The following is a 21,103-nucleotide window of genomic DNA, read 5'->3' as shown; positions in this document are numbered from 1 at the left end:
TGGTATTTCGTTGCTGTTGTTTAATCGGCAATAGCAGTGTAATACGGTTGTAATAATGCGCTTGGGTGTCGCTGTAGCAAATATTGTCTTGACTGGGTATTAATATCGTTCTGTATACTAAAACCTTCACAATAGATCGGCGCGTATCGTACCGAATAGTATAATTTTTGTACTGGATAACGTTACAATTTGCTTGACGGAGAAAATCGAACATGCATTAATAACTCACCACGCTCCATCAACTTTTACTCTTCAAAATCATCGTAATGAGAACTAAAAAATTTCATCAATAATTCCCGTGTGTGTCAAGTGTCCTCGCTGTGTATAGAATTATGTAAATATATTATGTAGTCGTAGCGGCAGAGAGTATTTCACACACGACACGCGTTGGCACGCACGCACGCACAGCACATATATCGATGTATAATATTTTAAAAAAAAAAAACGAAAAAAGAAAAAAAGAAACGAGAAGGGAGAAAATGCACTGAGTAAATTTCGGAATAAAATAATAATAAGAAAGTTGGACAAATTCGCTAAATCCATCGACTTGTACTGATATCGTGTGAATTTGAAACGAAAAACTTGACCTGTCTTTTATAGAAGTCGTAAATTGAACATGCAATTGGAAAATGCGATTCAAGAGGCAATGACGGAACTAGACAGATATAGCGAGAAGCCATCGGGGGGGCGACGTCGGTGTCTTACTTCTTCGGTTAAAGCGCGGAAAGTAGTGAAAAAAGGAGGAAATACGAAGATTGTTGGGAAGGCGATGCCGATCAACAGCAGTAGCGGCAGCGGTGGCTCTCTGCGGAATCGTGACGGCGCCGTCGAGCAGTCGTCTAAACGCACGTCAGCGAAGCAGCATCATCACGTTCGTTCAACGGAGTCGCCACCTGCCGCTAGGTCGTTTAAAAAACAGTGCAGGTGATGGGACTCGGGGAAAATCTCGAAATATATTTTTCGGATTCCCCTTTCGTCTCGTTAACTCGTCGCAAAGGAAAATCAAAATCAAAAGAAGATAAACAAAAAATATACAAACTTTCAAATGTTCAGATAAAGAAAACAAATGTTTACCCTGCCCCGGTCGAGACACCACCTCCCCCGTGTCAACAGCGGGAACCTCGGTGCGTTCTAATAGGCCGTTACCCCGCGCGGGATAGTTCCTTTTCCGACCGACAGGCGGCTCGCAAGTTGTGCACCAACAATACGATAGCTCGAATCTATCATTATTATTTGTTGCGTTCATTGTATTATTGACTGACGACGACATCACTTCCAACGAGAAAGAAACAAACTAATCATATTTGTATAGTATACATTCGGACTCCGTATTTACCTCGCACAACTATTCTAAACACCATTTTAAAGACGATGAAACAAATAAAATAAAAAGTGAAGAATAAAAAATAAAAAAAAAATAAAAAATTTTTTTAAAAACGAACAAATGTAAATCAGTACTGTGGGCTATTGATGTTTTCCAAGTCTCTAACCGATACGCTCTACGAGTATACATATATAGGCCTACAGCATTTATTATTATAACCGCAACAACTCATCGACGTTATTGGCTCTAGTTTTTTTCCACTTACGAGATATGTACGAGTCAAAAATCATGTCATCAAAATATCTCCCTTATCCCATATGTATAAATATATATATATATATAAATATATATATAAAGTAAATACATGTTCGCCCACATAAACGTAAAAGTAATCTACACGAAACACGATAAAACAAAACCCGCCACGACGAAAGACTAAAATTATATTTTTCTGAAGAAAGTATCAATCGGTAGTTCTGGGGGTTTGTTATTCAACAAGATTGACCGACGATTACGCATTTCTGACCATCGCGAGTTCAGACTCACTCTTTTGTTTCCAATCAAATTTATTTATTCGTCGTAAGATATTTGTGACAAGTGGTTTACAGCATTTGTGATGCGACTTGAGCTCCATTTCATTTCGAACTTCGAGCAGTGTCGTGTTGACGATGAAAGAATATTTGAGACGAGAACCAAAACTTTGGAATATTGTGAAAAAAAAAAGCGTTGTGTTCCGGTGAAGTTATTCTTCGTAAAAGTTGTTCGCTGCCGGCATGGTTAATGTTTCAAAAAGTTGTTTTTTCCGGTATGATTATTGTCTGGAAAAATGTTGTTCGGTACGTTTGTGCTCTGGTTAATTGTAAATTTACGCTGAAAAGATATTAAGAAATGAAGAAAATTATGGAATTTCGAAGTGAAGATTCGAAGCATTTGCGAATGGTGTAGTTCACTTATAAAATGAATATATTAAAAATTCATAGTGATTAAAAAGGAAGTGAGAGAGCGGCGGAGGAATCCTTTTTATCATTCATGTTACAAGAGATTTTCCTCTTCATCGATTTTCGCGTTAGCTTTTCGATTCTAACAAAGCCACGTTAGTTATGAGTTCGATCGAAATCGGTTGCTTATTACGCGCTGCTAAATTTATTAGTCAAAAAAGTAAAGGAAAAAAACAAAAAAAAACAAAGAAAAGTGATGCGTGGCGCAAAAGTGCGTAGGCCAGATATATAAAAAAAAAGAAAGATAAAGCACACATATATGATGAAAGACGGACAATAAAAAACGATATATATTACTAGCGAGCATCAAAAGTATCACTCGATGGACGGAGAGCGGGCCCATCATCGGCAGGGTGTCAACTCGACCCGGGCTACCCTCTACTGTGCCAACTGTGCCGCTTAACTCGCTATTGTTTAACTCTCCAAGCGTAGCAACTGTACCCTGTGCAAAGTGAACAACAATCGACGATTGTTGTTAGCCATCAGCGATTCGAATTGTATTGAAACAAGAACTCGCTTGTCTAAGAAAAATGTTACAACAAAGTTTGCTGATGCTGCGATACTCGTTGGGCTGTTTAATTTCTTCCTCTTTTCCATCGTCACCTTCGTCATCCGATAATCGGGCTCGGCGTTCTTTGTTTCTTGTGCGCTTGTTCGTGGTCGTTTCGTTGTTACTAGAGATATAATACACAAGTTTTTGTTTCGATCGTTCCGATGGAGATGGTTTTCTTGGATTTTCCGACCGTTTAGTGCACCTTCAAAGCCCCTGTAGTACATGTTCGCAACTTTTCATCGGCCAGGAGGATTTGGAATTTCATCCTTTGCTTTCCTGTGCTCGGCGAGTATCGGAGCATCGGCAAACTTCGTTGTAACATTTTTCTTAGACGAGTGAGTTCTTGTTTCAATACAATTCGAATCGCTGATGGCTAACAACTGCTGAGACGCTGCGACTCCATCACCAGGACTTGTTTCCAATATTTTACTGACATCTTTGTGTCGGCACTGTCGTCGATAGTCCAGATACAAAACTCCAGATACAGCCAGCTGCTGTTGACACGGTTGGGCGTTTTGCACAGGGCACAGTTGCTACGCTTGAAGAGTTGAACAATAACGAGTTGCGCGGCACAGTTGACACAGTAGAGAGTAGCGCTGGGTCGAGCTGCCCCATCATCAACGAAGCCGAGGGGATAAACAAAATAAAGAGGCGTGGCGTGATTGGGGAGTGACTTTGCCAGAGACGTGACCGGGTGCGCCGAGTTCCCGGAAGACTGTAGAAATTCAAAGAAAAACATTCAAATGTAGACATTAATCAAAAAAAAAGAGAGAGAGAGCCGGTGTTGAGTCGCACGAGGGAGAGCCGGGCCAAGGAATATATTATTTTCTCTTTGCCGAGTGGTACTCTTTACCGAAATAATTCAAATTCCCCGTAATTATCGACGCAGAAGGGCACGGCTTGAAGAGTTTTCCGCAAACTTTCAAACGCAGCACTCCAGATGAAAACAAAATTAATAAAGAAAGAAAATGGAATAATTTTGCGGTGTGCTTGGCCTATATATACGTTGTGTTAGCTTCATTATTCTCAGTTACATCTCCTTTCCCTTTCGTGTCCCCCGAGAAACATTACTTCCCTAGGAAATATTATTTGAACGTAAGAAACAAATTGAAGAGAGCAACAACAAACTGGCGCGATAAAACAAATATCCACACTTTTATAGCAACAACAAGAGGCGGGGGGAAAATAACGAAACAAAACAAAAATATAAATGAATGAATAGTATAATTATTGATGTTGATGACGCGAGGATGCATCGGTAAAAGAGACGTACATATATATGTATATTATATTCGACGAGTGATTCGTTTTATCGATACGCAATTATACATATTATATATCAACTGTCAGCGGTGTAACGATTAAGAGATGATAATTTTATATTTACACACATAGAGAAGTTGAATTTTTATGAATGTATTATACTACTAGTATGTATCTGGAAACAAGAAGAAACAACAACAACAACTAAATAACGAAAATGTCCTCGAACTTATCCCCCCCCCCCCTCCCCCTCATATATCATGTCCTGCTCGATTACGCGGATCGTAATCTGTGTAATCTTGAATAGCATTTAGTTTAATAATTTATATATAAAATCTATACATTTATATTTATATATGCACGTACGTGAATCTTTGTATGGATGAAAATATCAAAATAATTGACGTGCTCGTGTTTACACGCGTATATATATAAATATATGTGTAGACGAGGCGAGGAAAGAGGAGGTGTAGTAGAGAGCATCAAATGAAAGATAGCGTCGAAGCTTCGCGGGCACGATTTGTGTTTTGCGTTCGTCGATGTAAACATAAGAGACAGAATAAATGAGGATAAATAACATTTAATAAAATACTATATACAAGTATAAAAGCTATGTGATCCGTAACTAATACTACTAGTAGCTTTTAGTTGTAAAGACTCGAATCTTATTTTGTAAATTTTGTTTATAAAATATTTGATTGTTCACGCATAATACTATTGTATGTGAGAATTAATAAGTTAATAAATCATTATTACGTAACGTTATTTATAACGATTATTGTGTGCTGTTTTGCATTGCGCCGCGTCTCTTATTTCAATGGATATTTATGTTTGGGAAAAGAGATGAAAATCGATCGTGACTCGCTCGCTGCTGTCAACTCTGGTTTTTTGGTTAAGCACGCGCGGGGGACGGCGAACATGAGCAGAGTGCCGAAACCCGTACCGAAATATGGGGGCTTCCAAATCAGAGACGTAAGTCGCTAATTTATTTATTCTCATCTTTTCTTCCAGAGTCCAATCACTTTTTTCCTGTCCGTGCACTTTTTCTTTGACTTTTAGAACGATTGCTCGTACGTTTGGCTCGTAGCGCCCGAGGAGCGCTGCACATGGGTTACGAATCAGGAAAATTGCATTACCGACTCTATTATTCAATACACGCAACTTCTCTTTTGCTATTTCTCTGGAAGTGCACTGTTCGGCTTCGGACTTATTCTCAACGTTCTCTGGCTGTTCTACCTCTTCCTCATCCTCGGCACCACCGCTGACAATTTGTGAGTTCATTCCCTCGACACATTCCCCCGGTTCCCCGCTTTGTTTATAACCGACATCGAGATTTCGGCCCAACGCTCGACCAAGTTTAACCTGAAATTTCGAAGCTACCTCTTTCTGCGAGACGAGCGCGAGCGGCGCTTTGACCTTCCGAGTTTCTCTCGCGTGACGCGCGCGGCGCTTTTGCAGCTCGGTCGAAACCGACGCTACGTTCGAAGTAATTTGAGACTTTCGGACGGGGCTGAAGCCTGGAAAACGTTGGGCCGTTTCGCAAAATATCTCGAAAGTTGGAAAAAAAAACAATGGCGGAAACGTTAGTTCTTGAAAATTTGAGACAAAGTTTCGCTCGAGAAACTGTTCGCAGTCTCACGAACATAAAATTTTCGTCTGTTCCCCCTTCCCCCCGGCCGGGCCCAACACGAAAACAGCTTTTGCCCGTCGCTGAGCGTAATTGCCGAAGTTATGCACCTTTCGGAAAACATTGCGGGAGTTACGATCCTGGCATTTGGAAACGGGGCGCCCGACATATTCACATCGCTCGTGTCCGACGAGCGTGAAATGATAATTATGTTCACCGAGTTGATAGGAGCCGGAATATTCGTAACTGCGATAATAGCAGGCTCGGTCGTGCTCGTATCTCCTTGTCGCATTCCCTTCAAGTCCTTCACCAGGGACTGTTGCTTCTACATTATCGCCGTGTCCTGGATAGCCTATACGAGCGAGGACCAAATTATTCACCTCTGGGAAGCTCTCAGTGAGTTTCCGTTCCGTTCTTCAATCTCGGGGCAAACTAGTTTCGATGTGTTCGCACGAATTTATTGCCCCGAATTATTCCATTGCTTTCGCTACGAATCTTCGAATCGCAATGCGCATTTCTGTCACTTTTATTTTCACTCAAGTTGCGAGTAAACAATATTTTTCTTCCATTATTATTATTATTATTATTTATCGGATTCCGATTACCTTGGAAAAAATCGTTTTTGTATCCACTTCGATTGATTTCGGCAGGTCTTATTTTCATTTACATAATGTTTCTCGCGGTCGTCATTGCGATGCAGATATACGACAATAGAGAAGAGATGCTAAAAGGTACGATTTATTGCGGCGCCATAAAATTTAAACGATTCGTAAAAGTGATTAATGAAAGGAGGACCAACTTTGGTCGGAGAATTCAAGAGTTTTTAATGTCGCGATAACTTTGATTCATGTCTGACTTATAGGGAGAATTCCACGTTTGCAAGATCCTGAACTTTTGAGAACTTACGTTGCTTACCGCACGGGTAATCAACAGTCGAACAGACGTCCGAGCGCAGGGCTTACTCTTCGATCCCGCGCTTACAGTCTCCGAGCCAAACTCGGTATAATAAAAACTATTTTATACTTTTATATTTTTATCCAGCAACTGGAAGTAAATTTATTCTCTCAATATCCGTCGACTAAACATGAAATTAAGCGCGGTTGTAGTCTCGGTAAATAAAAAAATGGCGGTTTGCAGTGTTTTTCGAGGTATCGAGACTAGAAAAAAAAATCACTAGTTTTGGTGGTATGGGGATAAAAAACATTTTTACATTTTTTGCAGTATTTACAGGTTGCGATTGTTCAATTGAAGGAAATTTTCTATTTTTTATTGTGGATTTTCATCGCGATTCCACCGGCAGTTGTCATGGCCGTAACGAAACGATAAATTCGCAATTATAAATATCTCGGAAACTTGTTGTGTTCCCACGCGCAGATGTGGCGATAGCGACGGAAATGGCAATGAAAAAAAGAATGGCAGGTGTTACGGACGACATGGCGGCGGGAAGATCAGCCGACGAGGATGACGAAGCTCCGCCCCCGTCGCATCGGCCCACAGGACTTTTTCGAGAATTTCTGTACGACATTAGTCCGATAACCGCTCAAGAATGGGCGGACGCTAACGTCTGTGTCAAAATAATTCTCGTGTTGCGAGCACCCGTCACCTTTGTCCTTCAATGTATCATTCCCGTCGTGAACGAGACCGCAGAAAAGAGAGGCTGGTCGAAATTATTGAACTGCACTCAACTTGTCATCTCCCCGACTCTAGCTCTCGTCAAATTAGAGGGTAACACCTGATGCACGCACATCACTAATATATTTTATCGTCTATATCATCAGTACACTGAGGTGTCAGAAGCCTCTTGTTTGTTTACGGAACAATTTTCGAAACTGTCGCAGTTTATTCAGAACGTACACTTTCGATGCCACTGTCAAATAGAAACAATCCGAAGTTCCGTGAAATTTTCTTATTAAAAGAAACAGCAAAAAGCTTATTCCTGATTCCATTGAAACTGAACAAAAAATTGTAGTGTGGCACGTCTTTCTCGGTCCCATGCCGATTCTCCTCATCGTTTTCATCTTGAGTGTTGCTGCCGCTTCTTATGTTTTCTGGACAACGAACGTCAATGAGAGTCCGAAGTATCATAATGTGAGTGTTTCGCGCTATATGTGAACGCTCGTTTTCGTTGTTCTTACCAAAAACTAATGATCGTGGACTCGAAGGCTTTTGCCTTTTTGGGATTCGGCTCGGCTATGCTCGTTGTGTACGTTATTGCGAACGAGGTGATGGCTGTGCTTCATTGTTTTGGATATGCCAGCGGAATCACTGATGCGATGCTTGGTATAACTCTCTTGGCTTGGGGTAACAGTATAGGGGGTAAGTTTGTAGCAATTAGTTAATTAGTCATTAAAATGATGAAGCGAAAGATTCTACTGAAAAATGATAATAATGAGAATGTTAATATTGCGGGCAGATTTGATATCGAACGTAGCAATAGCAAGACGAGGTTTTCCACGGATGGGTTATTCGGCCTGTTTCGGTGGACCGCTCTTCAACACACTCTTAGGACTGGGACTTTCGTGGGCACTGGCTGCAGCACGCCACGATAATTATCGCACAAAAATACGCACAAGCGATATGATGCCTGGATGTCTTACTTTTTTGCTGGCTTCTCTCATAGCATCGTTAATTTATTTAAATGTTACTGGATTTTTAGCTCGTCGCTCTTACGGATATCTTCTTTTTTCTCTATATGCCGTTTTTCTATTCATTAACATTCTCAGCGAAGTGCACTTTATACATCCACTTGGTACTGATCACCGTGACAATTAAAATGCAAATATTCAGTATCTACAAGTGTACGTACATTTACTGTGTTTCCGGAAAATGTCGGGTAACACGCATGCGCGCAAACCGCGCGGGAAACTCCACGCGCCAGCTGTATGTTTACTTTCTGTGGAAAAAAAATTACTCTTTTGTTATACACTGAAATTACACCAATTCATTACGAAACGATGACGCTAAACTTTTTCTAGACCTAATCGATGTTTGTAATTGGGTGCTTCGTGACGGTGACAACAATATGACCCATTTTTAATCCATCTCGTGAATCTGTTTTCAAAAACGTAGATGCCAGTGGAGTCTCATTTGAGGTTAAACACTGCGTCGCTTGTCATCAAGTAAACACTGTTATAACTTTGTCTATTCTGAATTTTTATCGTTGAATTCACATTTGCGATATAACTGGGACATTTAAAAATAAAAACTATGGCAGACATGATATCTGCTGAACTTGCTGCTACCTGTGCGGCTCTTGGATTTAATTGTGGTACCGATTATCGATTGCAACCTCATGCTTTAGGTGAGATTTCTTGATTGTTTTTTTTTTCTATAAATAATTGAATGCTTGCTACAAAATACTTACTTGCAATAAAATAGCTTACTATTCATTATTTTGACACTTACAAAAAATATTTGTATTCGCGGATCAAAATTATTATGAACATTTAAATAGTTTGTTTATCTTTTATTATTATCTTCACAGATGTTATCAAGGATCTGATAAAATATTTGAAACGTGATGACGAATGCCATACGGTCAGACAATATCTTGGACATGCCAAGTTGCTGGAAACGGACCTCAAGAAAATTTTTATACAATTTTATGCTAATAAGGAATTGTGGGATGTTCTTTTGAGGTAAGGTCCACGGTGTCCACAGTGTTGACGTTTGCACTATTGGAAGCAAATCATTTTGTTCTGGGATTATCATCTCACTGCATAAAATATGAAAAAAGATAAAGATTCGGTCGCATTTTAAATGTGCAAGGTTCTCATTGTCAATGGTGAAAAACATTTTTTTTGTTTCATTTTTGATAACTTTCTGTATCCTTGCTCTTTACCAGACTTCTTATTAACCTGACCAGTCCAGCGTTGATAGTTTACAATGAGGAATTACCATCGGAAAAGACGAATCGCAGTACCTACGAGCAATTGGTTGTTTACCTGCAAAATTACAAGGTTGCTTTTGCCGATGATCGTGTTTGGTCTGTTGTCGGACAACGTCTGCAAAGTATTCTTAACATGGTAATTTTATTGAATATATTTTAACACTTGAACAAGAAGAAAATATAATTGGCAAGTCCGACGCAAGAAAAGACGAACTTCTATCATTCGCAACAATATGATTTCATTATTTATTTTACAGGATCCACTCGAAAGAGGTGAGGACAACGAAATGATCCTCGAACGAATTTTAACGCTTATACGAAACGTCCTTCAAGTTCCACCAAATGACAACGAAATACGAGCTGAAAACGATGCAACTGTTCACGACGAGGTACAAATATTTCAGACTACAAACTTGGAAAAAAATACTGCACGAGTCTTTGACTGAAAAGCAGCTGGAGGAGCAAAATAAAAAATAATTCCGTCATTTTTAGAGCACTCAGTTCTCTCCAAAATATGAGAAAACACGTTTTCTCTTGAGTTGTGAGAAAGATACAGAAATTACGGTGAAAAGCTGTTGCGGTCGTTTCTAGCTGTGATTGTTTGCTGCAGGTACTTTTCGCACTTCACACGTCGGGGCTCGTTGACACGCTTTTATTTCTCGCCAGCAATGCATCTGAACAGCAGTACCACATTCAAGTTCTTGAGGTACATTTACCGTTGATATTTATGTCTAATGCTTTTTCCCCCCAAATTCTATCCAACTTGATCACTTGAATGGTTTTTTCCGTTCAAAGATTATAACGCTCATGCTGAGAGAACAGTGTCCACAAAAATTGGCAACTGCTGGGCAACAGCGCAGCAGTAGCGAGAAAAACGAAGATTCCGACAAATTACTTATCATCAGAGATAGGGAGATTAAGGAGAGGATGGAAAAGATCAAGAAATATGCAGGTTCCAGGTACGTATTCTCAGAACTTTCCATTGCATTACTGCTGTTATTCTTCTTCGAACGAGAAATCGAAAGATTCCGTTTTCGAATGTTAAACTTTCGGAATGAAAGGTTCAAAGCAAAAAATAAAATTCGATTGAAATAAAATTATGAAATTTCAGAAAATCTTGTTGGTATAATGACGCATACTTTTGTCTTTCATTTTTCCCGAAATAATCCGTTGAATATTCTAAAAAATTGAAACGATTGAATTTTTAATGTTAATAGACATTCACGATTCGGCGGAACATTTGTCATCCAAAATATGAAAGCAATTGGTGATAATCAACTTTTATGTCACAAACCCTATCAGAAGTTGGAGGCCCTCGAATTCAACCAGGAGAAGGTATAGAAATATTTTTATTTTCATGTGGTCAAAAGTATAGAATATTCGTTTATCAATGTGGCAAACAGATTTTGGTAATCATCTTGGGATGTTGTTTAGCGGAAAGTTAAGAGATCGCAGAGGAAAATGCCCATGAGCGACTCGCGAACCGAGAGAACATCGGCTCTGAGTGTTCGACTTTTTCTCAAAGAGTTTTGCGTCGAATTTCTGAACGGCGCCTACAATCCGCTTATGAGATACGCAAAATCGTGTATCAATGGTGGCGGTGTTTCCGAAATTGCATCCTGTTACCTTTGGACTTTGCGTTTCTTCATGGAATTCAATCGTCATTACAAGTTTCAAGTGAAATTTGTGAGGTACGTTGGGCTAATGATCCATTTTGATCGAATAAATTCACACCTGAAACTTTTTCCCCGTTAAATTTACCAGCGAGACTATTTCGACCGAAGTTTTTCATCTCGTGCAAACGAGGATGGAATTTTTCTACGAGATGATGACGACGGATAAAAAGAAAATTCCGAGCTGGTCGAAAAAACTACATTTGGGAGTGAAAGCCTATCAAGAATTGTTGCATACTCTCGCTGCGATGGACGCTACGAGTGACGAAGGCGTTAGGGAATCAAGCAAAATTATCAAAAGCAACGTTTTCTACGTTCCTGAGTATCGTGAAACCATTCTGTCTCAGTTATTGCACTACGACGACGTCAAAATGTCGAGGTAAGTGATAATCACCGATGTGAAAAAAACGTTTTTCCATGTCACTTTGGAAGGATTTTAAAAAAAGAGTCGATGGTCGTAATTTAAAACTCTACATAGCTACTAATAAATTGACTCGATAAAAACTCACTATTTTACAATGTTCAGAACCGATTTTTGAGTTGAAAAGTTCGATAACACTCTTCAATTCTTTTAAATTAATTCGTAACGTGTCGTTCCATCGCGCATGTTGCTGAAATTGTTCGAGATTGAGAAAAAGTCCACGGAACAAAGCTCGTGGAGCAGAAAATCTCGTACGGAAAAGCCTTTGACGGTGCTTTTCTATCTTGAGTAGTTTGCTTCTGAGATGGGATCGAAAAAATACTTTGAAAAAGTTTACCTTATCCGCGACCCGCGAAAAACAGGTATTACTTTGATCAGTTCTTGGGACTGAACTACTGAAGATAGAAAAGTGCTGTCTAGGGCTTTCCCGTAGGAAATATGCTCTACAGAATTGGTTCTATAGAATTTCTCTCTACCGTTTCTATATATTCTACCGTTTCAGCAGTTTGCGCAATAAAAGGAAGTATTTTTTAACTTTCATAATTGGTAATTCATACACCGGAAGATTCATGAAAAAACATTTAAAAATATTTTGACTCATTAAAAAATATTAGTTAAGAAAAATTTTGAATAAATTTGTAATAATAGTTTTATGGGATTACAAGAAAAGAAATAACAGCAAAGAATAAAAAAAAATTGAGCGGACTTGTAAAAAAAGTCTATTAATGATTTTCCGTTCTCGTTAATTCTCATTATTTTAGTCGCGCTTATCTCGTTAGTAAGGTTTGTTCAATTAATTTCCTGACAGAGGGTACTTGGTCGATCTCCTGACGACGGCTCACATATTTCTCAAAATGTTGAAAGACTTTTGCCGGCATAACCGTACGCTGGTGGTCGGAAAAAAGAAGGCGAGGAGAACGCAAGGGAAAGCGAAGAAACGTCGGAAGGAAGTGTCACAAGCGACGTCATTGCCGGTGAAATCGCTGGAGGAGATTTGGGACGAGGCAGCACCGGAAATATCAGCCGTCATGAGAGAGGGCACAATACCCGTAGTCGTGCCATTCGACGCGACCCTCGAAATTCCAATAGACCAGCAGAAAAGCGAAGCGATGAAGAAAATACAAATATTTCTACGTAAAAGGGAATTCGAACGGGCGGTCGGGCTATTGCGCGCGTCGAGGTAATTAACGATTATAACCACTATGCAAATAAAGCGTGTACCTCAGGGAAGCCCTTAATAGGGGTGTTGGCTAATTTCAACACGAAAGCGTCTAGACGCTTGTACAAAACGATATTAAAAAAATTGCTGCTGCCTCTGAATTTTAATTAAAGCACGCGTGTTAATTCCTTTTTTTCGCTCATAAATAACCACGAGCATTCAAACGATTTCACTGATTGTTGGACATCAAAACATTCCGAAAAGTGAATAAAATTAAATGAAGTTGTTGCGGAAGTGACTTTATTATAGAGCAGCAGCAATACTGCTCGACCGTAATGAATTTCATTTATTTTGCCCCAGAGCGAGAGTGATCGCTCTCTTTGCTTTTGATCCGGGGGGGATAAAACAAAGTTGAATGAAATATTTGAGAAATTTTTAAACTCGAAGTGCTTGTTTTCAAACGTGAGAGGAGAAACAAAAAGGACAAAACAAAGAATGAATTTTTTGTTCGCAAACTTTCAGGGAAGTGTGGCCAGAGAACGACTGCTTCGGTAAACCGGACATTCCTGTGGAAGAAGAGTTTTTAGCTCTGAGAGAAATATTTTTTGCTCAACTGGGAGTCGGTGAGTTGACCATGAAAGAGTTTCGTGCGCAATAAATATATGAAAATTACCTTTGTACAACGGTTTATTAACGTAATCGTAGCTTGACACTGGGTTAATTTACGAAAGATAATATCTAGTCTCTTCATTATTATCATAAAAATTATCGCTCATTATTATTAATCTGTACTCTGAGATTTATTTGTGTGTGTGTGTGTGCGTGTGTGTGTGCGTGTTTCAGTGTTCATTTTTTTGTTTTCTTCGTTTTTGGTAACTTCGCATCATTGGTGCTTCGAGCACTTAATGTGTTTGTTGTATCATCGACCTCGCATGTTTGCGACCACTACACAACAATTCCACTCTCTACAGCTCTTCTTTGAAATTCACGTTCCCACACTTCAACATCTCTATTTCCGTGTCGAGCGACAATTTGAAAAAATTGAAAAATATTCAACCTCGCTCGTTGCTTTACAAACCCTCGTTTTAAAATTTTAGTTGGCCATTAATTTTTATCGATTTATAACTAAATTTCATCGATCTCGTCCAGTTTTTTCGGGATAAAATCGAAAAAATGATATGCCTTGAGAAAAATCACCAAATTTCTTCGTTGTTTGATGATTTTTCGATAAATATTTTGTTTAGAAAATATCTCGACGATAGCTTTTTTCATGTTTACTGGAGGAAAACAGTGCTGATGAGGTTTGGAACATGTCCGGTGCTTAAGATATTTGTACAATCGTGAAAAGTTTTTGAATCTTGATATAACAGAGGTTTTGAAGCAAAGAAAAGGTTTGGCGAGGAAACAGCCGTTGTATATTTTAGTGGAGAGAAGTTTAAGAGCAAAGTTGTTAGAGCTGTGAAGAGGAGAGTGAAGTTGTGGCTGGATTCGTGTGGTGTGTTATTTGAATGCTTAACTCGTGTATGAGAGAGGAGGATTGACGCGATCAACTCGTACATTTATTGTCACGTAGCGTGTGTCGTTTGATGTTTGAAAAGCGTCTGAGCGAGCGTGTATGATACGAGCCGAAATAACGAGCTCACCAGAGCTCGGTAATGATGGGTCGACGTTGTTCGTAATTTTCAACAAGTTCCGCGCTCGTTTGGCTCCGTTTCCGTGAGATTACGAAGCTGATTGCGAGGACCAAAGCGCCGATAACTGCGGCAGCGAGAACGAGGATTCCGGGATGTGCTCCGAGGGCTGTAGTGATTCTTCGTTGTTCGGAAGAGCCTCGAGGGTCATCGAGAGAAGAAGGGCTATTTACGTTGGAGTATTTTTTCACCGAAACTGTTGTCGTTGTCGTTGTCGTCGTCGTCGTCGTCGACGTGCTCGTTGACTCGATATCCGGTATTGGCAATTGAGAGAGAATCGCTCGAGTGCCGTTATGAAATCTGCACTCTCCGGACGGTGAAATTTCCTCGTGCTCTCTGAGCCATCTCGCGAGCCAGTTTATACGATCTTCATCGGTTGTGCAATTTAATCGATTGTCCGAGAGTCCAAGAGTCTTCAGTTGTGGAAGCAAATATGGAAGATCCGATCTGAGCTCCGTGATATTGGTGCGAGTGAGGTCCAGAGTCCGAAGGCTCTTGCAGGCGGAGAGCGCAGCCTCGTCAGCGAGTAATTGAGCTGCGAGAACGGGGCTTCCGGTGAGATCGAGAGAAACTAGTTTCTCCGGTGCCGGTACTGGGAAAGCCATGTCAGCGCGTTTTTCCGATTCCCATTGAAGCGACACGAGATAGGACATACGGAGAGTAACGATATTACCGGGCCCTCCAAAAGTATCGGCCGGTAATTGCTTTATCGGATTGTTCGATATGTCGAGCTCGTTCAGAAGCAACAGCTGAGACATGGAGCCTTCCTCAATTTCGCTTATGTTGTTTTGATTGAGAATCAGGCTCTCGAGTTTCGTCAACGCTTCGAGATCGTGCCTGCGCAATTTAACGATAAAATTTTCTCGCAGTATCAACTCCCGGAGACCGCATGGAAGACTCTGTGGCAAATCGCGCAAACGATTCCCCGCGATGTCGAGCTTTTCGAGTATCTCGAGACGCCCGAGGGCATCGTTTTCCACGACGCTTATGAAATTGTACGAGAGATCGAGAACGCGCAGTAATGGATAACTGTCGAAATCACCGCCACGGATGAGCGTCAGTCGGTTACCGGCGAGATTGAGGAACCTGACGGATCTCGTCAGCGCGGAGGGTACGCGTTCGAGACCGATGCGCGAGGCATCAATCGTTTCCAATCTTTGAAGACTTCCGAGGACCAGCGAGAGCTCGACGTCTTCGCTTCTGCTGCTCGTTTCCGGTTGTTGACGCAACTGGTGACGATCCTCGAGTTCGAGATTACGAAAACCTCCGAGATTGTCGAACCACTCTTCACCCAAAACACCGAGTCTGTTACCACTGATATTCAAACTTTTCAGATAGCTCAACGGTACGAAAGTGTCCCCGGCCAGGTTGACCAAACGATTGTCCGAAAGATCGAGACTCTCCAGACGATCGAGGCCCGCGAAACCGTTCTTCTCAATCGTTTCTATCGCATTTCTTCGCAGATTCAACTTCAACAATTCACCGAAATGAAGGAAAGCTTCCGATTTTATGCGAGCCAAACGATTACCGGTGAGATCGAGCTCGCCGAGGCGCCTGCTATCGACTATTCTCAATTCTTCAAAATCGGCTACCTCGTTGTTCGTTAATTCAAGAGAAACAAGAAAATCTTTCGAGAGCTTACTCACTGTCACGTTGAAATTAGTCAAAGAACAATTTACGAAAGCGAGTTTACGCAGACTTACGCTTCCGGACTCCTCAAGATCTAGTACGAGCCTCGTTATCGCCTCGTTATTACTCGTTTCTCTGACGACGAGGCTCTGCGTCTTTTCCGGCAAGGTCTCGAGTCTCGGAGCCCCGTTGCAACGTGCCTCCAGCCAACTACTGTTGTTGTTATTGTTGTTGTTGTTGTTGTCAATTTGATCGTCCAGCTGAGCATTCGTGACGATGACACATTGACAATTGTGCGGACACGAAGTTGAGCCGCTGCTGCTACTGCTCCTCGCCATGGAGGCGACGAGTAGAAGCACCAGGGACAGCCTCTGCCACATCACACCGAGCAGCCCTATTCACGTGTCGCTTTCCAAGTTCCTCGGATTTTCGATAACGCGTATTTTCCACGATAATATATTTCCCGATTCACCATTGATTCTGCACATTTTCATGCCGAGCCAAATAAACGAAAAGTTCGATAAACTCTAATCAACAAACTTTGCTCGGGCGATCCTCGAGCTCGTAGCGTCACGCTTAACACACTGGAGAAATTTAATATGCGCGCATCCTTCCATGGACCCCAAGAGTCCTCTGGAACTGATGTCCCTGCGCCCCCGCTTTCCAACTTTCTGTTCATCGACCTATACACCATGGCCTACGTACACACGTACTTTCTCTCTCCAATTCGATAAGGGGTTCGCGAGCGCACGCGTACAAACAAACCTGAGATGCGCGCATGGACCGACGGAGAAAGAATTTTTCATCTTGACACTGTATTATTCTGTCATCATTTTTCTTTTTTTCTTTCTTTCTTTCCTCCTCGTTTTTTTTTCGTATCACCTGCCCTCACCGCCTCCTCCTCCTCCTTCTCCTCCCTCTACTCCCTCCTCGCATTTGAACAATACTTTTGTTTTATCCGCCGGACCGTTTCTCCGGGTTTATTGAAAGCACGTTTTCATTCGATGTTATGCAATTTTCCGACAGATATCGATTATGGAAATGAGGAGCAGCGGGAGAAGGGTGATGATAATAAACCGGAGGACGAGGAGCAAGAGTTTGAGGATGAAAACGACGGAGACGAGGAAGACGAGGAGGAAAACCTTGCTAGGACTGTCGAGGAAACGAATTTCAACTTTGACGAGTTTCTGCGAAGGTATACCACGCGAAACAGTTGAGAGAGAGGAATAACAAAATTAAATCGGACAACAGGAAAAGGAAGACGTGAAACGAGCGAACGATGGATCATTCGCTTGTTTGACTCTTGAACAATACTTGACCTATATTTTTTGATCGACAGATTCGCCAACGTTAAAGTCGTCAAATCGATGGCTCTGCTTCTCCGACAATTTGACGAGAATTCCGATCAACTCAATTATTACATTGTTAAAATGCTTCATCGTATTGCCTTCGACTGTAAAATGTACGGAATGATGTTTCAAGCTTCGATATTCAGAATATTCCAAAGAATCCTCGACTCCAAATCATCGCGATACAAGGTCCGAGCTGAAAGTAAATTTACGTAAAACCGTCGCGAAATTAACTCATTAGCGAAATATCTTACTCTCGATGATTTTTTGTTTTAGGAATTACAAAAATTCGCTGTATTTATTATCCGTAAATTCACCGAAGTCGCTGCGAGAAATCCAAAAGTCTACATGGAATTATTGTTCTGGAAAAGTAATCGCGAAGTCACAGAAATGATCGAAGGGTACGATGCACCCACCAACGAAAAGGTCTCGCGTGCTCTTTGGTCGGAAGCTGAAGAAGACGAATTGCGCACGTTGTTTATGGAACATCAAACAAAAAATTATTCGCAAGGTAAGATTGAAAAAGCCTGGAGGAAAAAAAAAAATTTCACGATGACTGGTTATAACGAAAATTCAAAAATTCTTTTATATCGTTCAAGATTTGGTAGATTGGATATTGGAAAATTTGATAAGTGACAATCGTACTCGTCGAGGTGTCATGAAGAAGCTCAAAGAAATGTGTCTCGTGGTGAATCCGAATACTAAAAAAACTGCGGCGCAGAATCGCCCACCGAAAGAATGGTCCGAAGAGGAAATTGCTCAACTGACTGAACTTTGGGAGAAAGTTCGAGAGGATCAAGGTGCGATGGCTCCATTTGAAATTTCATTTCATTTTTCGCTTCATTGCCTCTGGTTTGGTTTTATTTATGAAAATTTTCAACAGATCCGGTCGATACGATTCACGACGCTCTCACGGTGAAGCGATCCAAGAAAGCCATCAAAGAGAAACTTTTGGAGACAGGATTGGCGAATGATCGAAAAGAATTGCGCAAAAAACGACTTCGCAATGGAGAGCCTCCGAAAGCGTCGTGGGAGACGAAATCCGCGAGCGAAAACTCTGACGAATCTGAAAGTGAATCCGAAAGGGCTGAAAATCGTCTTAAGAAGGCGAGCAAACCGAAGAAACGACAGCCGTCGGTTGTTTATACAGATGAACAATTGTTCGGACTTTTGAAAGACGTTATCGATAAAAGTAAGCTAGAAAAACTCTTTAATTCGATTGGAATGGCAATGTTGAGTACCGCGTATCTACTTTCTTGACTCAATATTTTTAGAAATGGAGAAAGCTCTCGAATGGCTGAAAGAATCGCTTGAGGATATCATCGAAGATGATGAAGATCGAGACGAAATGACCGCCGTCGATGTCCCATTGGTCCCTCTGACGGAGTATTCCATAACCGCAATGGAGTCGCCGAGCTTCCAACGGCTTTTACGAGCAATTAGTATTGAACCTCCGGTCGATGAGCAGGAAATTTATTGGCGTGTTCCTGGTTCCATATCCGCTGCGATGATCACTGAACGTTGCCGTCTCATCGAGCGTGCGTTATCATCCGGAGATACATCGTTTCCGGGGTCGAATGTTGAAAAACTTCCTGCTACGAATAACGATGAAGATTCTGGCTTTAATGTTGAAAGTATTCCAGTTGAGAAAGGCGATCAATTACCGGCTGTCGATTCGGATGAATCAAGTTCCGGTATATTATGCATTTTTTTTCCAACCGAAAAAAATCTATCATCGGTGGTTACCTTTGCGATGATTGATTGTACTTCACTCATTAATAATTGTCTTCATTCATGCAGGTGAAGCGAAACGAGATCGTTCCCAAGATTCCGACACGGAAATGCCATTATTGAAGAAACGTCGCGTTATCATCAGCGACGATGAAGATTACGAAGACGCTAATAAATCAAAGGTGGAAGACGAAAATTCGCAACAGTTGAACATTTCTTCTCGTCGGAAACTCATAAGCGACGATGAGGATGATGATAATTAATATTGACATCAAATCTTCAGGCGAATCTGATATTTTTTTAATTGTCATAACCATATTCTAAATATAGGTTCGTTCATTTCAAGTGTTAAGTGTTGCTCTAACGTTGTTAAAAATGATTCAACATTTAAAATACGTGCGCGACGATATTATTGTATACAGTTTGTTTCTATTTTATAAATAAAATTGACTTCAAAAATCAGATCTCAGAGTACGTTTTTTAGAGTTCTTTAGAAAAGATACGCCTAAATCGAATAAATCCTTAGGGGATGGAATGATTTTTGAAATTACCAATGAAAAAATATTCCCATTGATATAATAAAAATTAGAAAAAGATTATTTGGCAGAATTTTGAAACTGGATCATCGAAATGTGTGGAAAATTTCAATCAATATTTTTTGGGCGCATCTTCAAATGAAAGTATCAAAGGGATAATTCATCGGACCAAAACTAGTTTAGAATCTCCATGAAAAATTTTGAACTGCAGTTGTCGCCCTCGCTCAGGTGTACATGAAATTATTTCGGCAAGTGCGTGGTAATGAGAAAATCGATTTTTGAATATTCTTCTTGGACCTACGAGCCCCTCAAAATTTCGACCTTACTGATGGTTGCCGTAGGATTCAACCACGTATTTAGATGATATCTTTGTTACCATACGTCGGTAAGTTACCGACAGTCGTTGTTTGACGGTGCAGTTTTCTAACGCATGGACGCTTCCGCAGGTGTCGCGCTGATCAATTCCGCGTAACGTTCGTCGGCATAGTCATCAGCGTCTTTGTGCAAATTCTTCTTTCGTTTCGCGAACGCTATAGTGACGCAACGATTATGAAAAAAATTCATACGAACCTGGATTCTCTGCGACGTGCCGTGATTGTACCTTCGGTGGATTATTCCCGGGTAGAAAACTTTTAGACGAGTCCACTGACGAGTTGATAAAAGGTAAAATTACTTCGGTCTTATGTTATCATTAAACCAAACGGAAAAACGACGCATTTCGTGAGAGTTACCGCGGACATACCGCGGTGACAGAGTTGTTGAAAAAAACTTTTTTCTATGCAAAATTCTCTGATTATCATTATGATGATTCATGTCGTCCGGCGAGATATGTAAATGCCCCGACGAAAAAACTTTTCTATCCAATTTGGAGAATTTTACGACGAAAAGTTGAGACATGAAAGAAATTTGAAAAATGATCATTTTTCTAAAAAAAAATCTCCAATTACCCTGATGACATGGCGCACTGGAACTGAGCTAATTTCCGAAAAGCGACAAGTATTAACGCCTTGTTTACGAGACAACCCGCGAACCCCGTTATTCGCGAATGGTTATAGAGGATATGTTTGTTCTCTGGTTCCGCAGGATTATCGCTAATTGTAGTTTACGCTTTATACATCTATGACATTTCCATTTTGCCTTGACGTTTATGGATATCCATAGATCTGAAAAGTTAACGCGTTCAACGCGTAACGAATCCGCCTTCCGGCTGCATAGAAATGTCCAACGTTGAGTACCGACTTCGAAAATCAGGGAACAAAA

At 40.7% G+C, this 21,103-nt stretch overlaps 4 protein-coding genes across 5 annotated transcripts in view; 3 read left to right on the top strand and 1 right to left on the bottom strand.

Moving 5' to 3' along the window:
- The window catches only part of LOC122406989 (uncharacterized), a 35,456-nt gene extending 30,553 nt beyond the window's left edge, over positions 1-4,903 (top strand). Inside the window, exon 10 of one of the 2 annotated variants that reach the window (XM_043412906.1) lies at positions 601-4,903. In XM_043412906.1, coding sequence (XP_043268841.1) covers positions 601-928 — 328 coding nt within the window. In that variant the 3' untranslated portion in view covers positions 929-4,903. The remainder of the gene's footprint in view (positions 1-600) is intronic. The other variant, XM_043412907.1, reaches the window with a different exon arrangement.
- A 72-nt stretch (positions 4,904-4,975) lies between these two features.
- On the top strand, positions 4,976-8,717 carry LOC122407173 (mitochondrial sodium/calcium exchanger protein-like). The gene is made up of 9 exons (XM_043413202.1): positions 4,976-5,110; positions 5,198-5,409; positions 5,785-6,161; positions 6,416-6,496; positions 6,628-6,765; positions 7,140-7,490; positions 7,735-7,853; positions 7,928-8,081; positions 8,179-8,717. The coding sequence occupies exons 1-9, from the start codon at positions 4,982-4,984 to the stop codon at positions 8,535-8,537; spliced, it is 1,920 nt and encodes a 639-aa protein (XP_043269137.1). The 5' UTR covers positions 4,976-4,981; the 3' UTR covers positions 8,538-8,717.
- Positions 8,665-19,769, top strand: LOC122406990 (circadian regulator timeout). The gene is made up of 18 exons (XM_043412908.1): positions 8,665-9,066; positions 9,250-9,403; positions 9,610-9,790; positions 9,912-10,043; positions 10,265-10,360; positions 10,450-10,613; positions 10,872-10,989; positions 11,089-11,345; positions 11,419-11,706; positions 12,557-12,928; positions 13,430-13,530; positions 17,254-17,422; positions 17,567-17,765; positions 17,853-18,087; positions 18,176-18,376; positions 18,460-18,768; positions 18,851-19,270; positions 19,377-19,769. The coding sequence occupies exons 1-18, from the start codon at positions 8,973-8,975 to the stop codon at positions 19,568-19,570; spliced, it is 3,684 nt and encodes a 1,227-aa protein (XP_043268843.1). The 5' UTR covers positions 8,665-8,972; the 3' UTR covers positions 19,571-19,769.
- On the bottom strand, positions 13,577-17,113 carry LOC122406991 (slit homolog 2 protein-like). The gene has a single exon (XM_043412909.1). The coding sequence runs from the start codon at positions 16,605-16,607 to the stop codon at positions 14,547-14,549; it is 2,061 nt and encodes a 686-aa protein (XP_043268844.1). The 5' UTR covers positions 16,608-17,113; the 3' UTR covers positions 13,577-14,546.
- Positions 19,770-21,103: the final 1,334 nt, after the last annotated feature.

Source organism: Venturia canescens, chromosome 2 (assembly GCF_019457755.1).
Source record: "Venturia canescens isolate UGA chromosome 2, ASM1945775v1, whole genome shotgun sequence".
NCBI lineage: Eukaryota > Metazoa > Arthropoda > Insecta > Hymenoptera > Ichneumonidae > Venturia > Venturia canescens.
The sequence above is the reverse complement of the archived record's forward strand: the minus strand, read 5'-3'. Positions and strand labels throughout refer to the sequence as shown.

Bases quoted from the DNA above. Each gene is read 5' to 3' on its own strand.
- LOC122407173 (XM_043413202.1), top strand. From the start codon at position 4,982: ATGAAAATCGATCGTGACTCGCTCGCTGCTGTCAACTCTGGTTTTTTG. The intron at 7,491-7,734 runs GTAACACCTGAT...AAAAAATTGTAG, and splicing joins AGCTCTCGTCAAATTAGAGG to TGTGGCACGTCTTTCTCGGT. The intron at 8,082-8,178 runs GTAAGTTTGTAG...TATTGCGGGCAG, and splicing joins TTGGGGTAACAGTATAGGGG to ATTTGATATCGAACGTAGCA.
- LOC122406990 (XM_043412908.1), top strand. From the start codon at position 8,973: ATGGCAGACATGATATCTGCTGAACTTGCTGCTACCTGTGCGGCTCTT. The intron at 11,346-11,418 runs GTACGTTGGGCT...TAAATTTACCAG, and splicing joins TTTCAAGTGAAATTTGTGAG to CGAGACTATTTCGACCGAAG. The intron at 18,377-18,459 runs GTGCGATGGCTC...AATTTTCAACAG, and splicing joins GAAAGTTCGAGAGGATCAAG to ATCCGGTCGATACGATTCAC.
- LOC122406991 (XM_043412909.1), bottom strand. From the start codon at position 16,607: ATGTGGCAGAGGCTGTCCCTGGTGCTTCTACTCGTCGCCTCCATGGCG.